General features: G+C 51.1%; 1 protein-coding gene across 2 annotated transcripts in view; it reads left to right on the top strand.

The window, feature by feature from the left end:
- The first annotated feature begins 1,262 nt into the window (after positions 1-1,262).
- Positions 1,263-23,974, top strand: part of INSR (insulin receptor) — a 112,687-nt gene continuing 89,975 nt past the window's right edge. For both annotated transcript variants that reach the window (XM_031689832.2, XM_031689833.2), the window contains exons 1-2: positions 1,263-1,834; positions 17,344-17,895. In XM_031689832.2, the coding sequence (XP_031545692.1) occupies positions 1,735-1,834; positions 17,344-17,895 (652 nt within the window). In that variant the 5' untranslated portion in view covers positions 1,263-1,734. The remainder of the gene's footprint in view (positions 1,835-17,343; positions 17,896-23,974) is intronic.

Genomic DNA, 23,974 nt, shown 5'->3' on the forward strand with positions numbered 1-23,974 from the left:
GACTGACAAGATTTCTGCCTTCCTGGGAAGGGACAAAGACACACACAAAATAACTCCAAATTTCAGATAGAGACACTGGCGTGATGTAGAAACAGGGACTGGCACCAAGGAAGGAGGGGACGGGGAGCATTTGCAAAGGGTGGTCAGGGGTGGCTTATTGGAACAGAGAGGTGGAGCCAGGCGCTGGAAAGATGGCCTGGGGGAACAGCCCAGGGAAAGGCCAGGAGGCAGGGATAGGTTTGGGTCGGAAGAACAGTGGGCCCAGCTCCAGGCCAACAAACCTTTGTTTAATAGAGGAGGAATGAATGCCTTCAGCCAGACTTGTGCTGGGTGCTTTCTCAGGCTTTATTTCCCCTGCAGCTCCCCCAGATCCCGCACGCAGGTGTTATTAGCATCACACGGGTGAGGCCAACCCAGCGACAGTAAAAGTACTCCTTCAAGGTCACCCAGGAAGTGAAGGGTGAAGGAACCAGTTTCCCACTGGGTTCTGGCTTTCCTGTCCTTGAGGCCCCTCGTCCTTCTTCAGCAAGGCCGGTTGACCATTGTCATGTCCTATCCGTGAATGGCATTTGCTGGACACTCTAACACACGTGGACTCTGGGGCTGCGGGTTGAAACCTGGCTGTGCCCACCTGCGCTGTACCCCAGCGTCCCCTGCGCCTGGTGTGCATTCTCCCCAGTGTCGTTTCTCTAACCTGAGCCGAGCGGAGGGGCCCCGGCCACGGAGAACGCCGAGCGCGCGGGGCGCGCGTGCACGTGGCTGTCCCCAGGGGCCTGGCGCTGGGCAGGGCGCGCTCGGGGCCGGACCTCTGGGGCGCCCGCGCGCTCCAGGACGACACTCGCTGGCAGGACTGGGACGAGGGTGAGGCGAGATCAACATTTAAGGGAGTATCAAAAAGCCGAGCAACCAAGATAAGCAGTATTTTAACGCAATATTAAAAAAAATAAAAACGAATCCTCCGAAGTCCTCTAGGAACGAAATAACAAAACGTTAAAGACGGGCTCCGTCTTGCTGGCGCGGGCATCTGGGCCCCCCTCCCCTCCCCCCAGGCTCGGAGACGGGAGGCGCTGGGGCCGGGCAGGGATCTGGGGCGCCGGGGGGCCTCCAGCGCGGGGCCCGGGGTGGGGAGGCCGGCGGGCGGGGCGGGGCGGGGCGGCGCCTCCCCCTCTGCCGGCCCTCCCTCCGCCCCTCTCGGGCCTCTCCCGGGCGCCGAGTCCCTTCCGAGTCGGGATCCGCGCCGCCTTTTCCCGCGGCCCGCACGGGGCCCAGCTGACGGGCCGCGTTGTTTACGGGCCGAGCAGCCCTCGCTCCCGCCGCCCGCCAGGCCAGGTGCCCGCCCGCCTGGCCGCACGTCCGTTTATCCGCGCGTCCGTGTGTTCGCCCGTCCGACGCCCGCGGCCCCCGAGCGCTCGGGGCCGAGAGCCGGGAGACAGGGGCTCAGCGCGGGGCTCCGGGCCCTGCTGAGATCGCGGGACGGGGCCCGGGCCTCAGTGGCTCGGAGTCGGGGCCGCCTCCCCGCGGCCGCGCCGCCCGATCTGTAGCGGCCGAGGCCGCGCGCCCCTCCCGAGGCTGCTCCAAGGGCTCTCCCGGGCGGAGGCTGCGGCCCGCGGGCCGCCGGCGTGGACGAGAAGGACGCGCGGCCCCCAGCGCCTCCCGGGCGGCCGCCGTGGAGCATGTCCCCAGCGGGCCGGCGCCGCGCGCTCTGATCCTCCGGGGCCCCGCGCTCCCGCAGCCATGGGCGCCGGGGGCGGGCGGGGGGCGGCGGCCGTGCCGCTGCTGGTGGCCGTTGCCGCGCTGCTGGTGGGCGCCGCGGGCCACCTGTACCCTGGAGAGGGTGAGTCTGGGGGCGCGGGAGTGGGCGGGGAACAGCGCGGTGGGGAGGGGACCGCTTGCCAAAATGGAACCCCCGCCGTGGACTGAGAACCCTCCTCGGTGGGGGTTGGGGGGCGGGGGGCGGGTGACCGGGACGGTCGCTCCAGCCCCGCGGGGGGGCGGGAAGCCGCTGACCTTGGCCTTTGCCCGCCTGGGCTCGCGGCTCCACGCCCCGCGTGCGGGCCCCGGGCTGGAGGAACCTTGCCCCAGTGCCCGCCTCACGGCGGGCGCCTCTCCCGAGCGCGCCTCGGACCCGTGCCTGGACCTCTCCCAGCCCAGCTGGCTCCGGAGACGCGACACGCGTCCTCTTTGGGTCGTCTCCGAGAAGCGGGGTCACTGGACAGCCTCGGACAGCCAAATGCCTGAGGTGCACACAGTTTGGAGCCAGAGTCGAGGGAGACGGACTGGAGGTCGCCTGGGGGGTCCCAGCTGGTGGGTGTCGCAGCCCGGGGCGGGGAACTGTAGACTCCGCCCCTCCCCTCCTGGTATCTAGCCCCTTGGCTGCTTCTGACTTCAGGTCCGTGTTTACACTTTTGGGTTCTGTTTCCAGATGTCCAGAGGCAAACTCTAGCGCCTTGGCGACAGCACAGTTGTAGCGGTAGTAACTGCGGGCTTTAGGTTGAATCCTCCGAAGTCCACGATGAACAAAATAGCAAAACGTTAAAGACGGGCTTCGTCTTGCTGGCGCGGGCATCTGGGGCTCCCCCCCGCCCCACCCCAGGCTACAGGCTAGTCAGTCTTATTTCTCCGTACCTTTGCAGCGGCGCCTGGAGGCGGATACCGTTGTTCATCCATTTCATAGAGGAGTAAACTGAGGCTCAGGGAGGATACGTAACTCACTTGCCCCAAAGTCAGTGCCGCAGGGAGGACTTGAACCTCTCTGTGTGTGGCGCGGGCTCGAGGCTCTGGACTGCTGCCCACACCCCATGTCTCCTTGATAACCTCCCTGCTCCATTCCGCAGTTTCACCTGTCAGCCCCCAGGGGTCTCCAGCCCGTGGTCAGCCTCTCCCAGCCCCTAGCCCTGGTGGGGCCTCCCTCTTGGGCGTCTCTGCACTGGCAGCAGACCCAGGCAAACCCTAGCATCCTTCTTGGGGTTGACAGCACGTCTTTCTGGCTGTGGGTCAGGGACTGAAGAATCGTTTAAGGGAATGTAGTTGGGGTTTCCCACCATGATGGCTGAGACCCTACTTAAAAAATACCTGTTGGGTGACTTCAGATTTCTCCATAAAAGGAAATCAGTTGTGATGAGGAATGGGTCAGGGAGGGAAAGAAAAGTTCCTGAGTTTGCTGATGGTGATTGAGGTGTGTGAGAAAGTACACAGAGGGTTGTGAGTTGACAAACTGGGTTTGCTGAGCATCTCTGCCAGCTAGGCAATGTCTCCAGGTGCCTGGTATACAATGGGTGCTCCGTGAAGGCAGGGTGGCAGTTGGTTGAGGTTCTTAAGAATACCCCAGACCAGTTGTTAGACCTATGTCATGCTTTGCCTCTGTGTGTGCGCACACCCATGTGTACGTGTGGTTCCCTGCTCATCTGTTCCTTGCAGCTTTGGTAATTAATTGTGGATTTGTGCCTGGGCTTTTGGGGGTCAGTAGATGGATTTACAACTTCATACATGTTTACAGTTTCCACAAGGGTGGAGGCTTATGTTTCTTTCTTTCACTGCTACATTTCCAGAATCTAGAACAGTGACTGACACCTACTAGGTGTTTGATAAATATTTGTTCTTAAGTCAACACCTATCCTTCCTGTTCTCACTAGTTCACCAAGCCACGGATCCTTTATTCTCAAGATAATTCCTAAGTAACCAGAGGGGTATATGGCTCAATGGTAGAGCACTTGCTTAGCATGCATGAGGTCCTAGGTTCAGTCCCCAGCACCTCCACGAAATAAATGTGTAAATAAATAAGTAGACCTAGTCGCCCTGCCCCCAATAAACAAACAAAATAAGAGCGAGCACTCAGCAGGCGCTGTTCTACACACTGTGCGTAGATGACCTCAGTTAATCCTCATCACAGCACTCTGAGGTGAAGTTTATCATCCCTTTCGAAGGTGAGGAAATTCAGCGAGGCAGCAGAGCTGAGATTAGGACCTCAGTTTGGCTGTGGAGCACCGGTTTCTTAATAAAAGGATCTTCTTTTGGACCCGAGCCTCCCCCACCCCAGCCCTGTGGGAAAGGTTAAGAAAATACTACCCAACGAATAACACGTGATGCCTCTGGGGCTCTGGGGAGGGGTGAGAAACTCTACACACCGTTCATCTCCAGTAGCAAGCAGTTCGGCATTTTGCGCTGGGCAGGGGTGGGGGACAGGGGATGGAGGGAAATCAGTGGGAAGTTTTAAGGAATGAGGACTCTCTCGGAGATGTCGTGTGGATGGGCCGCCCGGCTTCATCCTCCCGTGGGGGATCTGTTGCTTTGCTGACCTGGGCAATGGCTTCCTCCTCCGCTCCTGCTCCGGTCGACTGCCTCTGGCCGGAGACTCCCCGGGGCATTGCAGAGAATGAAGGCAAAGTGGGGATTAAGTAAAGTGAAAACTGACCGGGCTTTGGCGGGGGCCATCCAGTGTGTTGGTTAGTTGAGGTGTGAGATGTTCCCAGACCCCCCCTCATTTCTCGAGGTTGGCACGAGAACCGGGACCCTCAGGGCACAGCTTCCGCTCGCTCGGTCACCTCCCTGGGGTTAGTCCAGTCCTTGTCTTTGCTTCTGTACTGGAGACCTGCCTCTCATCCCTGCCCCACTCACTCATAAAGGTCACTGGGGTGAGTCCCCCTGGGGTCCCCTCCTCACCCCACTCCATCAGTGACTTCCATTCTTACTTGGTTAGGGCAGAACCTCTCCGCTTCTGTGTCCTTGCCATTTGGGGTTGGTTAGTTCTTGGTGGCGGGAAGCAGGGGGTGGCGGAGAGCGGTCCTGTGTATTGTGGGATGTTGAGCACCATCCCTGGTCTCTGCTCACTAGATGCCACCTCCCCGTTCCAAATCATCATAACCTAAAGTGTCTTCAGACCTTGCCAACCATCTTGACTTGAGAACCACTGCATTTGGGGAGATAACTATTTCCTTGTCTAGGACACTTACCCACCCGGATCCCCTGCTCTCTCCCCTCTGTTTGTTCAGGGATCTCCATCCACCCAGGAGCCTTATTCTTTTCAGCCCATAAATACTCAATACTCCCCTGAACCTATTATTCACTACCTACCTCTCGCTGTCCCCTGCCAAGCCTGCCCCCGGCCTCCAAGGCCCCCACCACCCTTGCTCTGGCACCTTTTACCCGCTGCTCTGCCCACAGCATCTGGCTTGTGTCTCCATCACTTCCCTGATGGCTCTAGAGAAGCCATCCCTCACCTCCCAGTTGCAGCCTCGCCCCAGTTGACTTCTCTGGGTTTGCCACTCCCCATGGCCTCCCACTGGGAGGGGAGCCTCCCGGTGTGTTGTCCCCTGCGCCTGGCTTTCCCCAGCCTCTCTCTTCTGTTCCTCTGCTCCTTTCCTGGGCTAAGATATTCGCCCCCTCCGCATAGAGGGCCATTCCCTCCTCTGATTCTCTCTCACTTCCTTTTTAATTGATATGCAGCCAACCGTCTTTATCTAGAACAGGGGCCCAGTCCTGCCCGCCCACACCTGTTTTTGTAAATAAAGTTTTGCTGGCACACAGCCATGCCCTACCATTCATGCATCCTCTGTGGCGGCTTTTGTGCCTGATGGCAGAGCTGAAGAGTTGCGATTGTGTGGCTCCCAACAATATTGACACTTGGGCCCTTTCCAGAGAAGGTCTGCCGACTTCTGGTTCAGAACAAACTCCTTGAGGGTCATGATGACGTGCCTAATGGCCCATGTAGTCCTGTACAACTTCGAATGAACCGAGTTGAAGGAACGGCCCAGGGATGCTGTGTCTTCCCCTTACAGAGCGAGCTGCAGCACGTGCCGTGCTGAACATATGGGCTCCGATGGTGAGAAGGTAACAGTGATGCTCCCTCCCTAGGTGTGTGTGCGTGTGTGTATGCGTGTGTGTGTGTGTGATCGTAGTTAAACCATCCTCTTGGCATTGAATGAGGATTCCGTGCTATCGGCTCTGCCTCTGGTACCAAAAGAAAGTGGTGTCTGCTATGAAATGCTCTCCTGAGACCCCTTATGTCAATTTCTGTTGAGAACCTGAGGGTGGCTTGGTTTCTGTTTTGCAGTCGGACTGTGTTTATGGCTTTTAAATTAAAAAAGAAAAAAAAAGGTAATGCACTCTCATTGCAAAAAATTTACAATAGTATAGAGAGGAAAAAAACCAAAAGTCCTCCTTCAACACTTTGTCCCTAAAACCATTACATTTCTGTCCTGGGAGGTGACTATGCTACCAGTTTGGTGTGTGTCTTTAAACTTTTTTTTTTCGAAAATGATCACACAGTAAAGTTGCCTTTTTTTGGGTGCACAGTTTTTGCATTTCAGCCCCCAGCAGAGTTGGGTGGTGGTCCCCACAGCCAGGATGCAGGAGAGTTCCCATCCATCACCACCCAAACTCCTTCCAGCCACCCCCTTATTATGACACCATCCCCACCTCGAACCCCGGCAACGCTGATCCTTGTCCATCCCTGTAGTTTGCTCTAGGCTTCAAGAAGTATCTTAGCATTGGATCAGTATTCTTAAAATTTAAAAAATGTAAATTTCAGTGCTCATACGTTTCTTATTATTCCCGGATTCCATGTTTGTGACTTCGCCTATTCGCTAAAATGTATTTGTAACTCCACCATCAGTATTCAGCGCTTTAGTGGTCATTCCTGGACATGCACCGAGTGGCAAAGACTTAGGATCACCTGACACACATGTTCCAGCTCAGATCAAATAAGGTGACACCCTGCCTTTCTGCTACAAGCAGGATTCATACGGTCTCCAATGTGGATTCATACCATCCCCAAGGATTAAAGCAAGTATCCTCTTTGGCAATGTATTTAGTGCCAGGTTTTGCATATTTTATATGCTTTCTGGTGTTGGTTTTGCCGTTTAGCATGGTCCCCACGCATAGTCAGATTTTCATCTGGGCACAAATACTTGGTTACTTTGTGGCAATTTCATGAGACGGCACAAAGTGCCTGGCCTGGCTTCAAGGAGGCGGTGGGTCTCCTGTGTTCTATTGACCCTGGTGCTGGAAAGTGCCCCATGGCTTTCAGGGCTTTTAGAAGCACATTTTGTTTCCAGTAGAGCAAGCTTTGGTGTTCTGTGTTGCCAAATGCAGACTGGATATGAGTTCCAGTTGGAGTTCAAGGCAGACTGGTGAGGATTAAAATCTGATTTCAAATCTGGGGTTTTCTTCCAATTCCATAAGGGTATGGTGTCACAGCAGGTTTATATGGTAGCTTCTGGTCTGTGTTTAGGAATAGCAGCCTGCTACCAGGAGCTTCTCGCTCCTCTGCTTTGCCTTTGCCGGAACGTGGAAAACATAGATACTTTCCAAAAAGCTGTGTTTGTTAATAGTGCAGAAGAAGGTGGTGGTTGGACACAAAGGCGTAAAGAGGGCAGAGCCCTACCTGTTTTCTGATGGCCTTTCTGTGATTTCTTGTTGTTCGTCTGTTTTCAAAGATGGATCCTGTTTCCTTGCAGAAGATTAGAAAAGGGATGAGTTCTCACGGACGATCCTTCCTCATTATATCCAGTTACATTGTATCAAAGACATTTGCTACTTTTTTTGACCTTGCAAGACCTCTCTTGGTTTTCTTTCCTGTGTCTTCTGTGGCGCTGTTCGTCCTTATCTGTAGCCATGAGGAGGTAGGATTCCTGAAATGGCATGGAAGCCTCTTAGGATCCTGTGGTTGGATGTGTGATATCCTTGGGACATTGACTGGAAGAATTAGCCTAGATGTTCCAGAACTTTTAGACAGGCTTGTAGAAGGTGTCGGTGTCAGGGTAGCTGTGCGTCTTTGGTCTTCTCTCTAGTTCCTTGTCCTGAAATATTGTGCTCTCCAGGCGCCCCCAACCCCTCCCCACCACCTTCCATCCTCTTCTCGTCTCAGTTGCCCTGGCCCCTCCTGGTTATATCACCCGCTGTCTTCACTTCTGTCAGCATCTGCCCCTCTTCCCAAGCTCCAGACCCACATCTTCCCAACGCCCGCTGGACCCACATCGGGAACATCGCAGAGCCTCCACGGACTCAGTGTGCCCCAAATTGAGCCTGTTGTCCTCGCCACCCTACACTGGTCCTACCTCGTCATCTCCAAGTCCGTTAGTGGTGGTCCCTCACTTCTCCCCCTGCTCCTCTACGTCCCTGGGGACCACATCCCGCGGATGCTCATTCCCTAGTATCTCTGTGGTCTCACCTGTTCTCTTGTGCCCACCCCCACGATAGGCCCCTAGACCACGCCGTAGAGGTGGTTCCAGTGGGTCCCATCCAGAACCTTCTCCTCCCTGCTGCCAGAGAGATTTTTCTATTTCCTGCTTCTGTCCTCCCGCAGCTGCCAGCTAAATCCACCCCACCCCCCAGCAGCTGAGCCCGGCCCCAGCGGTGGGGTGCGCATCTCACTTCCCCAAGCTCAGGGCTGCAGTTCCTTGGGCTTTCCTGTTCTTCGCGTGCTTGCTTTGGCTTCCTGTGCCCCAAGCACCCTTCTTCCCCCTTCTCACCCATGGACACCTGCTTCTTCCTCTCAGAACCAGGTCAGAGGCCTCCTTCCTCCCCTCTCTGCTCCATCGCCCATCCCATTCTCCTTCCCTGTCAGCACAGACCGCGAGTATCTGTCTGGGTCCCCGTAGACATCGGCCTGCCCGTTGGAGGTGTGTTCCAGGGAAACATGGATTGTGTGGATCAGCGAAACTGCACTCTAAGTGTGGGTCAGAGAAGGGCTTGACACATGTTTGTCCAAAGCAGGAAGCAAAGTCTAGCCCAGAGGGGCCAAGTCCTGGAGAGGATGGGATGGCTTGAAGTTACGAGCAGAAGGGTTTGGCTGGAAAAGAACTGCTGTGGTCTGAATTGCCACCTCCCTCCTCCCTATTCACGTATTGAAACCTTAACCCTCGTGTGTCACTATGTTTGGAGAGAGAGCTTTTAGGAGGTAGTGAAGGTTAAGCAAGATCATAAGAGGAGGGCCCTAAACTGATAGGACTGGCAGCATTAAAAGAAGAAGGAGAAGGAGAAAGCTCTCTCCCTTCGGCATGCACGCGCCAAGGAAAGGCCACACGAGGACACAGGGAGGTGGCCGCCTGCGAGCCGAGAAGGGAGCTCTCGGTAGAAACTGACCATGCTGCCTACCTTGATCTTGGGCGTCCAGCCTCAGAGCTGTAAGAAATAAACATCTGTTGCTGAAGCCAGCCACGGTATCTTGTTATATAGCGGCCCGAGCTGACCAGGACAAGAACTGAGGGCAGGAGTGGCTCTGAAGACACGGCTGCTGGGGGCTGAGGCAGGTAAAATGGGTGTGAGTCCAGCTTTTTTTGAAATTCGTGGAAGCCAGTCCGCCAGGCTTATGGGGTTCCCTCTAGTAACAATCAATAACCCCAAAGAAGGAATCTGACGACATTGGTCCTGGGGCAAAGAGCTCAGAGGAACAGAGGGGGCAGGAGAATGCGGGCCGGAGAGGTGGCCCAGGTCGGGTAGACCATATGTCTACTACCTGCTTGAGTCCCTTACACAGCCTCGGGGAACCTTGTGTAAAATGCAGATTCCTGGGCCTAGAGCTGGGCCTGGGAATCTGCCAGCCTCCCCACTCCAGGGAATTCTGATGCTGGTGGTCCACGGAGCACACTTTGAGAAATCCTGTGTGGTGACTAAGGGTGCCGGTGCTGGTGTCCTGGGGGCCTGTGTGTGACGGGCTGAGCTGTGTCCCCTCCCAGAATTCATGGGTTGAAGCCCTCACCCGAGCACCTCGGAATGTGACTGCCTTTGGAGAGAGGGTTTGTAGAGAGGTAATCAAGGTAAAATGAGACCTTTAAGGTGGGCCCTAATCCAGTAAGACTCATGCCCTCGTGAGAAGAGGAGATTAAGACTGAGACACGCACAGAGGGAAGCCCACGTGAGGACACAGGGAGAAGACGGCCGTCTGCAAGCCAGAGGGAGTGGCCCCAGCAGGATCCAAGCCTGCCAATCCCTTGATCTTGGACTTTGAGGCTCCAGAATTGGGAGAAAATAAATCTACCTTGCTTCAGCCACCTGGCCTGTGGCCCCTTGTTAGGGTGGCCTCAGGAGACTATTATCCTGGCCTCAAATCTCAGCTCTCTCTCGTCCTTGCTTTGTGACCTTGAGGGGGACGTGTTCCTCTCTCTGCCTTGATGCCTCTCCTCTTCCTAGACAAGCGGACAGCGTTCTGCGTGTCGGCCACAGCCCAGCCGGGCGCTGCCCGCCCCCTGCGCCCTCCCGGCGGTTCCCAGCGGAGCCCGTCCCGCGCCCCGGCTGGCCTTTCTTCCTGCTGTAGCTCTCGGGTGCTGCCCTTTCAAAGCCTGTTTTTCTGAGCTCGTCTCCCACAGCAGACCCACGGTCCATGGAATTTTCAGGTCTCCTCCGGCCTTGTGATGCCCCGGCCTTGTGAATGTCACGACTCGGGCACCTGCCTTTCCCACCCGAGGAGAGGGAACCCTATGGGGACCCCTGGGGTGCTATCTTTCCCCGGAACTTTCTTCCACTTCCACATCCCCCACAGCCCCTTGCTGGCTCTTCGTTTGTTCAAAAGGTGCTGTCGGTACCCAAGACTAGTGGCATCGGGAGAAGTCTGGATGGTGAAGGTCTCATTGTGGCCCTTTTTAATTTCTGGGCCACTGATGACACCATCCCCCCGACCCCTTCTCCATCTTTGATGGTCCATGGTTCTCATCTGCATCCCTCTGTTCCTTGGGGGCTCCCACCCTGCATGACTGGCCTCAGTGGTAGCAGAGGGACCCTCCTTTCTACTCGAGTCACATTCCTCCATCTGGGCTGAAGACCAGCCTCCTGAGATCTTCTCTCTGTGTACTGTTCCTTGCTTTTGCTGGGAATTTTTGTGAAAATACTGGGAAATGCTTCAGCTCCCGTCTTTGACCCATCCATAAATCTCCCTGAAGATGATGTCCCCACGAGTCACGCTGGCTCTTTCCTTTCACAAGATCCCTGGAAAGAATATCCTGCAGCCTCACTTCCTTACCTCTTATTCATTTATATTTCCTTTTAACCCTTTTCTGACTTTTTGGTTATATGATCCAGCTGCAGAGCCAAAATTCACAGGTATGAAGGGCATTGGCAGTGAAATTCTTTTTCCCTTCTTGTCACCTGGCTACTCCCTCCTTTTCCACAATCAGTGTTGCATTTGGGGGGGGAGGGTATGTTTACCATTCTAGAGCACAGTGCATATACAGTAATATGTATAATTATTTCCCTCCCCCCATTTTTCATAAGTGATAGCATATCACTCAGACTAATCATCTTGCCCTTTAGTATTGACAATTTATCCTGGAGATTTTTTTCCCCTAAGGAGCTTCTTTATTCCTTTTAACAGCTGCATAACATTCCATTGCATTGGATGGCAAGGAACTATGGCCCACGGGCCAAGTCTGGCCCATCACCTGCTCCTGAGTTGAGAATTGTTTTCATATTTTTAAGTGATTGAACAAAAATTCCAAGTATTACTTCATGAAACATGAAACTTATGGAATTTGAATTTCAGTATCTCTAGATAAAATTTTACTGGAGCACAACCACACCACGTTGTCATGGTTTAGTGCTACAAATAAGAAGTTAAGTAGTTGCTACCGAGACCACATCACCCACGAAACCGAACGTATTTACTGTCCGGCCCTTCATAGGAAAAGTTTGCTGGTCCCTACATTGTATCATTGCTTTTTTGCACCTGAGTGGGCATCAGAATCACCTAGAGGGCGTGGTGAGTGCAGGTTCCTGGCTCCTCCATCTGAGTTTCTAATCCAGGAGGTCTGGGGTTGAGCCTGAGAATCTGCCTGTCTAACAGGTTCTCCAGTGATGCTGATGCTGCCAGTCCAGGGACCTCACTTTGAGAACCACTGCAGAACGTGGATGGATTATGGTTGATTTAACTGATCCCCTTTTGATGGACAGCTATGTTTTGAGTCTTGGGCCGTTGTGGACAGTGCGGGGTTCAGTGACCTGGCATCAAGGTCATATTGCATGTGTGAACCTACCTGCAGCAGACTTCCAGAACAGGAGTCTCTGGGTGCTGGAAGGCACCTTATCCATCTTGATAGTCCCCATGCCCAGCAGGATGCCTGGCACACCAGGATACCCAGCCAACCTTTGTTTGTTGAATGAATAAAAGAGTGACTTACCTGTTCCAGACCCGGCTTTGGAATCTAGGTCTCCTGATGCTGCCACATGCCGCAGTTCCGCCATGTTCCCTTCTCTGTGGAAGTCTGTTCGGAGAGCCAGTCTTTCAGGCAGATGGACAATCTTAAGGGTATCTGATACCTCAGCATTCTAATTTCTGAAGGGAATAAGTCTGGGAGTTGGTGTCATGTCGCTTGGAGTGGAGAACTAATATGTGGATGTGGCCAGACCCCAGGTCTCACCACTTCTTCATACTTTTTATGATGTGATCACTATCCTTTACAGGTGAGGAAACTGAGGCACACAGACATCTGAGCATGTGGCCAGGATTATGTAGCTGGTAGGTGCCAGCGCTGGAGTGGGAAGCCAGACCCGTTGGGTTTCTAGTGTGACCTGAAACTGGCAGGGTGGTGGCCTGACACCTGAACCCAAGGCTTGCTGGCCAGGACTCCTGAACTTCAGAGGAAGCAATGTTAAGACTGGAAAGACTGCGGCGAGGAATGGGTGGCCCCAGAACTGGTCATCAGGGAGCCTTTAAAGAATGTTGAGACTAAGGAATCAGTCTAAGGAATCACTTTGAAAGCAGAAGGTCTGAAACTCTTAGCATTCTCAAGGAGTTTCAGAATCTTCTAGGTACCGCCTTCCCAGCTCAATACTTCTCCTTTGCTTCCTTCGTGGTGGAGAGAAAACCAGGGGAGAGGGGACACTTTCCAGTCTTATGTCAGTCTTCTCTCCTTCTGGAAAGTTCTCAGATGCCCCCAGCTGAGCGGGAAGTTCTGAACCAGCACTGCTGAAGAGAACATATTGCTTTGATGGAAATGGTCTATCGCTGTGTCATCCACTGTGGTGGCCACTGTCCACGTGGAGCGCTCAAAATTGTGGCCAGAGTGACTAAAACTGTACTTTTACTTAATTTTAATTCATTTAAATGTCAATGTAAAGTGTTATTTCACTTTAGTGGATTGAAATGTTAAAAAAAGAAAGCAAGACTTGATTCTGTTATTGGGAAGCTCTTTAATATGTTTGGAACAACTTGGGGACAGGAAGGACCCACATATTCAGTGATTCATTTTATGAAATCTGCATTTATGGATTGAGTATTTCTGATCAAAGTTTAGCAACTGAAGTGAGACATGGTGTAAGTGTGAAACAGTATTTGGAGGCGAGTCTGAAAATGATCCTGTAGAACATCATTTGAATAATTTTTTAGTATTGCTTTATGTGTTGAAGTGAAATTTTTAGATACATTGGATTAAATTAAGTGTCTTTAATGTCATCTGTCTCTTTTTACCTTTTTAGAGAAAATTTAAAATTTTATATATGGCTGACATTATATTTCTATCAGATTAGGCTCTAGACCCTTCACACCCAGGTGACTCACAGCAACAAGCTGTAGCTTGATTTTAGAATGAAGCAGGTAGAGCTGAATAATTCTTATTGCACTGTTTGTATAGGTTTTAGTCCTGGCATCACCTCCTCTGGGAAGCCCTCCTTGGTTGTCCCAGGCTGTGTCAAAGAGGAGTGATGGAAGGAAATTCTCTTTCACAAGCTTCCTCCAGGTTGCCACTACATGAAAATTATTTCATTGTTTCATTATTTTATTGTTTCCAAGTCACATTCACCTGCTTCTTCCTTAGGGATATTTTTTAGAGAACAAAAACAGTAAAACTGTAACATAGTTACAGCATACACTTTGCACTCGAATGCTTGGTTGAAACCCTAGCCTTACCACTTGAAACAGTCTGAGTGTCCATTTGCTCATCACAAAAATGGGTGTGAAGATGACACCTCCCCTGGGATTATTTTTAATTTTATTTTGGGGATTATTTTTAGAATTAATCCAGAGAACATGTCCTCCAGAACGTGGCCAAGTGCTTTACATAGTATGTGCCTTAGCTGTCACCAGGACCCCCCTCCTCCCCCTGCTCCATGTGGTCCTTCCCTACCTGTGTGTAGAGTGGCGATTAGCCAGGTGCCACTTGCTAAGAACCTGATGCATCTTTCAGTTCCCACCCCGAGGAATTAAAAGCCAGCAGAAGGCCTGACATCTATCGCTGGCACCATTTCTAACATCCTCTGAGTGTTTCCTGTCCCAGGAGTAAATTGCTCTATTGTCTTAGACTCATAGAGACACACATGGCTTAAATGAGTTGTTAAGAGTCATTGGAGATTTAAAAAAAAGCAATTCTTTGTTGTCCCATACAATTATAGTTGTTTAATTTTTTTTATAACAACTTTATTGAGATCTAATTCAGTGCCATACAATTCACTTTACAATTGTAAAGTTTACAGTTTGGCAGCTCTTAGCACACTGGTCCATTCACGGAGCTGTGCAGCCATCACGACAATCAATTTTAGAACCCTTTCATCACCCCCACAGATGTCCCATACTCTCTGGCTGTCACTTCCCATCCCCCCTCCTCCAGCCCCTTGAAACCACTAACCTGCTTTCTGTGTCTATGGGTTTTCTTCTTCTGGACGTTTCATGTAAAAGGAATCATGCCACATGTGGTCTTTTGTGTCTGGCTTCTTTCGCCAAGCGTGACATTTTCAAGGCTCCTCTGTGTCGCAGCCTGTGTCAGTGCTGCCTCCCGTGTTCCTGCCGAGTAGTCTCCCTGTGTATGGACACGCCACATTTTGTTTATTTATTTATCAGTTCCTGGACATCTGAGTTGTTCCCACTTTTTGGCTGCCATGAATAACGCTGCTGTGGAGTTGTATGCATGTTTCTGGGTGGACCTATGTTTTCATTTCTCTTGGGTCTCTACCTTGGAGTGGAGTTGCTGGGTCAGATGGTAACTCTTTGCTTAGCCTTTTGGGGAACTGCCAGATGGTTTTGTGTGGCAGCTGCACCATTTTCCATTCCCACCGGAAAAGTATGGGGGCTCTGATTTCTCCACATCCTTGTCAACACTTGCTATTGTCTGTCGTTTTAATTGTAGCCATCCCGGTGGGAGTGAAGTGGTATCTCATCATGATTTGTTTTTGCATTTCTCTGATGTCCAACAGCTGGTTAATCTTTGAATGCACGCACATTCATATCTGATTTTGGTCCTCCCACAGCTTGGGGAGAACGGTGGGCTTGTGTTCTTTGTATTTGCATCAATTTCACAATTTTGTGTGTTTGTGTGAAATACGGAGTGTGAGGCTCAGGCTTCAGAAGCCCAGACCTATGGCCGAGTTAAGCTGTATGTTGCCAGGTATAATATAGGGCACCAAGTTAATTTTATATAGAAAAATGAATAATTTTTAAGGATAAGTATGGCCCAAATATTGCATGGGATATACTTATCCTAAAAGTACTTGTTGCTTATCTGAAATTCAAATTTAACTGGGTGTCCTGCATTTTTATTTGCTAAATTTGGCAACCTTGACTGTCACTGGGGGGCCATATGTCCTTGAGTGTCCTTGGCTTTGCCTCTCAGAGGTCCAGTTTCCCCATCTGTGGGGTGCAGAGGGGGCCTGTTGGGGGGTGTCTGTGAAACAGTACCTGTCCAGACCTTTGTATGTGGGTGCTGTGGATGTGAGAAGCTGAGAGCCCCAGACCAGGCTTGAGTGGCATGTGTGTGTGGGGCTGGAACTGGCATCTCAGTCCCCTCAAAGCTTGCTCCTAATTTCTGAGTGAGTGAGTGTATGTGTGTGTGTGTTTGCAAGAAGCTGTCTAAAGAATCCAGTTCCATTGAAGGTTAACTCCAGTATTAGGAACACAGGATGAGGGAAAGATCCTAATAGGTATATGGAGGAAAGGAAATCAGAGAAGGCTGCCTGGAGGAGGTGGTGTCTGAACTGGATCTTGGAGGATGATGGTCTGGATTTAGAAATAGGCAGCTAAGGTATAAAGAACTTTGACAGCCCAAGGGAGTAGGGCTACCCTGTTCGGTACAGTAGCCACTAGGCACATGTATCTATTTCTTTCTAAATTAACTAGAGTAAAATCAAATCTCCAGTTCCTCAGTCTTAGCCACATTTCAAGTGCCTGACAGCCACAAATGGCAGCGGCTTCCACGGTGGCCATGCATACGGAGAACATTTCTATCTCTGTAGAAGATCTGTTGGACTGTGTTGGACTAGGGCAAGTGTCACCGAACTACAGTGGCAGGGCGAAACACCAGCCCACAGCCTGCTTTTATAAATAAAGTTTTATTGGAACACAGCCGCAGCCACTCATTGTCTCTGGCAGCTTTTGAGCTTGTAACGGCAGAGTCTGGATGGAGGCTGTCTGACCGCACAATTGAAAATATTTATTGTCTGCACCGTTATAGAAAATGTTTGCCCACCCCTGGTCCAGAGGAATGAAGGCGTATTCCCCTAGAGATGGCTGTGATATGTTCAGGAGAAACAAACAATGGCGAAACAAAACAGCTGACTCTAACAGAGCACCTACTATGTGCCAGCCACTGCGTGATTTCACTCACTCCTCTTCAGAGGTCACGTTACAGGGAGGGCACAGAATTGTGTGAGCGGTGGGCAGGCCTTGTCACATGGTGCAGATGCAGGTGCAGAACCTCCATGGCCCTGGGAGGAAAGTGCAGGGCCGTGGGGAGCCATGGAGGGGCCACCTGCGGGAGAATGAGCATGCAGGGTGTTTGTGCAGGGGAGATCAGACTCTCTGGCAAGCCCTTGCCACATCCAGGTAAAGGTAATTAGGCCTTGGCTGCCTGCCAGGGAGGCAGGTTGAGAAGGAGCGTCATCGAGGTGGGAAAGCTGACAAAACAGTGTCAGTTCTCCTTGTCCCGTTTCTGAGGCGGGCACCTTTACCCCCATAAATCTATTTCCTGAAGATTATCGCCACTGACTCACTGGGGATGGTTCTTCTTTCCCCTTTGGCACCTGCTGCATTACTCAGTCCCTTGTAATCCCAGTGTCTCCATTGCGTCATATTTGATGCAATGACTTTAAGGCTTCTCACAGGCACTGCCAAAGGAATTATTATTATTATTATTTTGCCCTTTGAGAGTAATTACTTAGGCATGGACACTTCACAGAGAAAGCCACCGATCAGGGCTGGCTAGAGAATTCGCAGAGCCCAGCGCAGAATGAAACCCTGGGGCCCCTCGCTCAGAAACGACTAAGGATTTCAAGGTGGAGGGAAGAGCCTTACGCCAAGCACAGGGCTCTTCTGAGCGGGTGCAGGACCCGGGCCCCGTGCCCGTGTAGCCGGCCCTGCCACTGATTCTTACAAACCATCCTTGGGGGCTTTGCTCACCTGTCCCGCTCTCTGCTTGTCTGCACTTGCAGTGTGCCCCGGCATGGACATCCGGAACAACCTCACCCGGCTGCACGAGCTGGCCAACTGCTCCGTCATCGAAGGACATCTGCAGATACTGCTGATGTTCAAAACGAGGCCTGAGGATTTCCGAGACCTCAGTTTCCCCAAACTCATCATGATCACCGATTACTTGCTGCTCTTCCGGGTCTACGGGCTGGAGAGCCTGAAGGACCTGTTCCCCAACCTCACGGTCATCCGGGGCTCCCGCCTCTTCTTCAACTACGCGCTGGTCATCTTCGAGATGGTTCATCTGAAGGAGCTTGGCCTCTACAATTTGATGAACATTACGCGGGGCTCGGTCCGCATCGAGAAGAACAATGAGCTCTGCTACCTGGCCACCATCGACTGGTCGCGCATCCTGGACTCCGTGGAGGATAATTACATCGTGCTGAACAAAGATGACAACGAGGAATGTGGGGACATTTGTCCAGGCACTGCCAAGGGCAAAACCAACTGCCCTGCCACCGTCATCAACGGGCAATTTGTCGAGCGGTGTTGGACGCACAGCCACTGTCAGAAAGGTACACCGGGGTCTGCGGGGGCCTAAGCCGTTTCTCATGGTTTGTTTGTTAGAAAGAAGCTGGAGGCATTCACGAGACCAGGTGGTGGCAAAGTTTCCTGCAAAGCCTCCGAAATTAAATATTTTAAGCCTTGCAGTCTGCACTGGTCTCCATGGCAACCACTCAGCCTCCCACTATTGGCGTGGGAAAGCAGCCACAGGCAACGCATAAGCAAGTGCTCGTGGCTGTGTTTCAATAAAACTTTATTTGCAAAACCAAGCAGGGGGCCGGATGTTGCCAAATCCTGGGCTAGACAGTTGAATGTTCCTCTTGCTTGAGCCAGCAGATGAGCATGGACTTTGTTGTAAAAAAAAAAATCCAAATTTATTTTCTATCTGATTATAGAAGTGAGATTGCAGATTGGAAAAGAGAACTGTGTAAAGCGAAAAAACCAAAACAGCCATCCGTATTCCACAATGATCGGGGGTCCTTCCTGCTAGTGTTTCTGTTCTGTCTTAACTAACTCTCCCTGTTTTGGGGGCATTTGGATGATTGTCAGTTTTCACAAAGAGGGGTGAACATTTGGGGCGGGTCAAAGCTTTATGGGACTCTTTTTCTTTTTCCCTTCACATCTTGCTTTTCCTGAAGTGTAATTTCTGGGTCAAAGTTTTTTGATACAGATTGCCAAATGGCTTTCCGGAAATGTTGTACCAGAGGGCACTCCTCTTCGCATTGGCCGAGAGGGAACACCTTGGCCAGCTTTGAGTGTTGTTTGAAAAGTCTTTCCTAACTTCCCGGAGGGAGGGGCTGAGGTGGTGTCATTGTTCTATTTGCGTTTCTTTGATTCCTATCAGGGTCGAACCTTTTAAAACATGTTTGTTTATCATTTGGGTTTTCTCTTCCTCCTGTTCGTAGCCTTTGTCCATTTATTTTTTAGTGCCTTAGTGGTTTTTGAAATATTAATCGGTGTGTGGTTTTCCTCCACGAAGACTGTTAACTCTTTGCCAATTACGTTTTCAGACGTTTTTGTTCAGTGGTGAAAGTACTCTGGGTGTCAGTTGCTCGAGAAGCTTAAAATGTTTATGGAGGTCAGAGCTGGATTTTCACATGCCTCTCGTATTATTTTATGCTGAGAAAGTTCCCTTCTATCCATAAAAATGAATGCTTTTTTTTCCCTCCAAGTTTTCTATTTTAATTTTAATTATTATCATTTAAAAAAACTGTCCTGGGTATGTGGGATTTGTTTGTGCTCATGATTCAAAAGGGTATCCGTTCCCCTCCCCACCCCAAAAACTAGTCAGAGTCTCAATGCCGTTTATTGAAGAAATTTACGCCTTTGTCATTGATTTGGGGTCTGTTTCTGGGTCTCTGTGAATACGCCTGCCTTTTCTCTCTCCGGGGCTGTTACTGTTCTAATCAGTGTTGTTTTGTAATGTTTTGGTTTCCAGGAAGACTAGTTCCACACACACACACACACACACACACACACTGTGTTACTTGTTGATTGTTTTATTGACTCTTTCACACGTTGCGGAATTCCCGGGGAAGAATTAGCGAATGTGAGACGGGACAAGAGAAAGTGAGTGGATGGTTTAAGGGTTGTATCACAAAAGATAAGGGAAGGGAGAAAGGAGGGGCTTCTTACCTGAGCTCAAATCTATGAGGAAGCCACACAGGGTGAGTCCTAAGTAGCATCCATGGACTCAGTAGGGAGGACTCCATTGACCTCCGGGGAGGGGCCCTTCCAGGTCTGGGATGCTGGACGGGAGGAAACAGGAGGTGAGAGTGGACACCACTCTTTAAGAGGTTGAGCGATGAAGGGAACGACAGCCTGGTGGTTTGTGGATGGGGAAGGAATGATGATCATTATACTGTGGGAAAGTCTTGAGAACGTCGGTAGGTCAGGGACACAGAGAAGCCAAGTGATGCCCAAGAGGAAGGATCGAAGCCGGGGCAAAGTCCTGGCGGAAGTAGAGGACCACCCGTGGACTTGGAATTTTGTATGAGAACAGGGAGACTTCTCAGCCAGGGGTGGGAGTCCGGGGGCGGGTGAATGAACTGGGTGGGAGAGATGATCTTGAAGAATCCGGAGGTGGGGGTGGGGAGGAGAGGCTGCCTAGGACCTCCTGTGTTATGCGGACACACAGCTGCAAGGGGAGCTCTGTTATCCTTGCTTTAGAGACCAGAGGGGTTACTTAATTTGCTAAGGCCACACAGCTAATAAAAGACAGTGAGGGTTTGTACCATGTCTGAGGCACAAACATAGCGTGTGTGTTTTGGAGGGGGAGTGGGGGGCGGTGGGGGCTGCCCCTTCTGTTTAGAGCTGCTTAAGCCACTTCTAGCTGGGGCACCAGGGAAAACAGCGAACGCTTTTTCATCCCAGTGCTCCGTCCTCCAAATTCACATTCTTGTTTGAAATGCTCCAGGCTCACACGTCTTGAGATATAATTTAAGACATTCCTCTGTGGATTTATTTCTGTACCGATTTTAGTCAAAACATCCAGGACGGTATTATCTGCAGAAATGTCCCTAATATTCTGAGCAGTGCTTTTTTTTTTTTTTTTTTAATCTTGTGCTTTTGAGAACAGGGCTTGCTTTTCCAGCACTGGCAGTTTCGCCACCAGGGAAGGTGTGGCTTTGCACGTATTCCTGCGGCTGAGACCTTCCAGGTACCGGATCCTGGCATCTGGCATTGATGTCAGCTGCTCCTGGTTTGTAATCAGTGATGGGGTCCCCTAGGCAAGGCATTGTCCTGTCCTGATAACAGATGTCAAGATATGATTTTTTTTTTTTTGAACAGACACTCTTGTCTATTGAGTACAACTCATCTCTGGCTTTTTTCCCCCTTCCATTTCTTTAATTGTGGTAAAATACACATAACATAAAATTTCCCGTCTTAGCCATCTTTAAGTGTGCAGCTCAGTGGCATTAAGCACATTTACACTGTTGTGCAGCCATCCCCACCATCCATTGCCTGAACTTTCTCATGTTCCCAAACTGAAACTCTGTCCCCATGAAACACTCACTCCCCGTCCCTCCCCCAGCCCCTGGCCCCCACCATCCCACTTTCTGTCTCTGTGGATTTGACTCCTCTAGGGACCTCAAATAAATGGAATCATACAGTATTTTTTTTTAAATCTGGCTTATTTCACTGAGTATAATGTCCTTAAGGTTCATTCATGTGGTAGCAGGTGTCAGAATTTCCTTCCTTTTTAGGGCTGAGTAATATTCCATCCTGTGGATGAACCACATTTTGCTTATCCATTTATCCATCAATAGACACTTGGGTTACCTCCACCTCTTGGCTATTGAATAAGGTTGCTCTGAACATGAGTGTACACCTCCAGCTTTTAAAATATTATTTTGTTACTGTGGCTTTAGAAGGCTTATACAACATGATGTGGGACATTTGAATGCAAAACAGACTGAAATGAGCTTTTGGAGAATACTCCCCTGTCTCAGGCAACAGACACAGACCTGTGAAAACTATCCATCAAGTCTTCCATTCTCCTAGAGGTCTCTTCAAGCCTTTTTCTTGCACAATGGCCAGGCTCTGGAAACATCAAAGGTCCGGTCAGCATTTGGCATGGATGCATTGGGTGGTCCTTGGACCCAGTTTAAGCCTTTTCTACAGTGTCCCCTCTTCCACCTGACCCCAACAATGATGCTTTTGGCAGAGGGAGAAAAAAAATTCACAATGGTTAAAGTAATTACAAGGAAAAAAAAGTCACTGTGTCGTGTGGCTTGAGATGCTCCCTCTCCATCACTGTCTGTGTATTCGGGGTGGAGGTGCCAGTAGAGGTCAAGTGCAAGGAGTCCTGGATGGGCAGGGTAGAGGCGGAGTCCATGTACACTGGGCCACAAAATGTGTTTATTGAGAGATGGCTACGTGCCAGGTACTGGGGTCCTCGGGGCCACAGGAGGGAACAGCCCCTGCCTCCTTGGAGAGGGCCTTCTGGTGACAAATACAGACCTTGAATATGTGGCTGAGCGCATTGTGGGGAAGGTTACAAGAGGGAGGTCTGTGGGCGAAAGCCTGGGGCAAAGCCCTAACTGGTCTCCAGGGTTGGAGAACGCCTCCCTGCCCCCCACCTTGGTGAGTCCTTAGGATCCAGAGGGCCGGCCTCGCTGGCCCCGCTTCCAGGTGGTCACGAGAATTGTTCCGAGTCTTGCTTTGCCATCTGCTGCTCACGAGCTGGACCACGCCTGCGTTTCCCGATCTGAAGAGCCACGATGATGATGGGACCTGCTTGTCAGGGCTGTGGTTTAGGGGTGGAATGAGATTCTACACAGGGTGCACTTAGCCCAGCCCCTGGCACTTTGTGAAGGTTCTGGAAGCTTCTCTCAGGCACTATAAGGCTACTACCCTTTCTGGGCAGACCAGCCGCTGGGGAAGTGTCTGCCAAAGCTTGGCTCCATTTCCGACTTCGGTCTTGGGGGCAGGCAGAGGGAAAGGCCCACCGTGTGACCTGCTGAGGAGGGCTGGGTGCTCGGACTCACGCTTACCTGGTGCTTGGCTCCCGACACTCTGGGGACCCCAAGCTCTGGGCTTTTGGGGAGGGGGGACCAGAAACCACGAGGCTTGCTTGACCAGCTGCTCTGGCCAAACCCACGGGCATTTTTTTCTGGGAGGCCACCCCAGCTGCTCGCTGCCAGTCAGAGGGGTGGGTGAAGCCGAGGCCTGCTGGGCGCCAGGGAACTGGTCAGTGATGCCGTCTCTGGAAATCAGCAAGAAAGCAGGAGCGGGGAGCAGAGGGAGGCCGGTCTCTCCTTCTTGACTTTGCCCTTCCATCCGTGTTTCAGGGCCTCTGGAAGGTGGGATGCGCTATTGCATTAAGGACCGCGTACTGATTGGTTGATTGATTGAAGTGTAGTCAGTTTACAATGTTGTCTCCATCTCTACCGTGAACACCAGGTATTTAAATGCATGCGCAGTCACCCTTGAAGGGTTTGTTCTTAGGCAAAGGTTTGTACTTCCTATTGAAATGTTCTTTTCCTTCTTCCATTTTTTTTTAAACTTTCCCTTTGATATCCTAATCATCAGAATCTTCTTGGCAGCAAACGCTAGTTTCGTGCCCGACGCGGTTCTGAGTGCTCTGCATCTGATGCTGCAACAATTCCTTCTCCCAGACGAGGCCCCGGAGGCCCCGGCAGGCTACGCCGCTGGCCCCGGGTCACGGGGGTAGTAAGCAGTAGAAATGGGATTCGAACCCAAAACCCAGGTGCTCTGGCTTACACTCCGAGCTCTTAAGCATTGTGCTTTCTTCTCCTGCACTCATTGTGGAAAGTTGCGGACTGCAGAGAACAAAGAAATCTGGGGTTGGGGGGGTCCCTTAGGATTTGCCCCCTGCCAGCGTTCTGGCTGCCTTCTCTTGCAGCCCCTCTCATCTCGTCTTCAGTTAGCTGCCTCCTCCTTCAGACTATGTTCTCTCGAATACAGGGACCAGGACGTTTATTGTTGTGTCCCGTAGATAAACAAGGCCATCTTTGACCACTCTTCACTAGCTAAGGCTTACTGAGCCCTTATTATGTGCTAAGTCCTGTGCCAAGAATGGGACAGGCTCTGCCTCCTGGAATCCTCACTGGAGCCTGTGAGAAGATGTTATTCCCATTTTGCAGAAGGGAACGCTGAGGCTCAGATAGTAATTAAGAAACTAGGAGACATTGCTGGGAAATGGTTTGATCTCAGACTTGTCTGGTGTAAAGCCCTTGACCAGAAATCAGCAAACTATGAGCCTCGGGTCATATGCAGCCCTCTGGCAGTTTTTGCATGGGCTGTGAGCTCAGAATGCTTTTTATACTTTAAAAATATTGACGAGGGGAAATATAAAGAATAGTATTTTGTGAGAGGTGAAAGTGATATGAAATGAACACTTCGGTGTCACTAAATGGAGTTCATTGGAGCCATGCTCGGTCATTTGCTCATTTACATCTTGCCTGGGGTTGCTGCAGTACTAAGAACAGTTACAACAGAGCTGATATGGCTCTTTACAGAAAATAAAGTGTGCCAACGTCCGTTCTTGGCTGTGCAGCTTGTGAAGGTGAGAGAGATCTTTAGGGGTAGAGGCTGTTTACGGTGGAAGTTGGGACCATCTCAGTA

Source organism: Vicugna pacos, chromosome 22, assembly GCF_048564905.1.
Source record: "Vicugna pacos chromosome 22, VicPac4, whole genome shotgun sequence".
NCBI classification, from domain to species: domain Eukaryota; kingdom Metazoa; phylum Chordata; class Mammalia; order Artiodactyla; family Camelidae; genus Vicugna; species Vicugna pacos.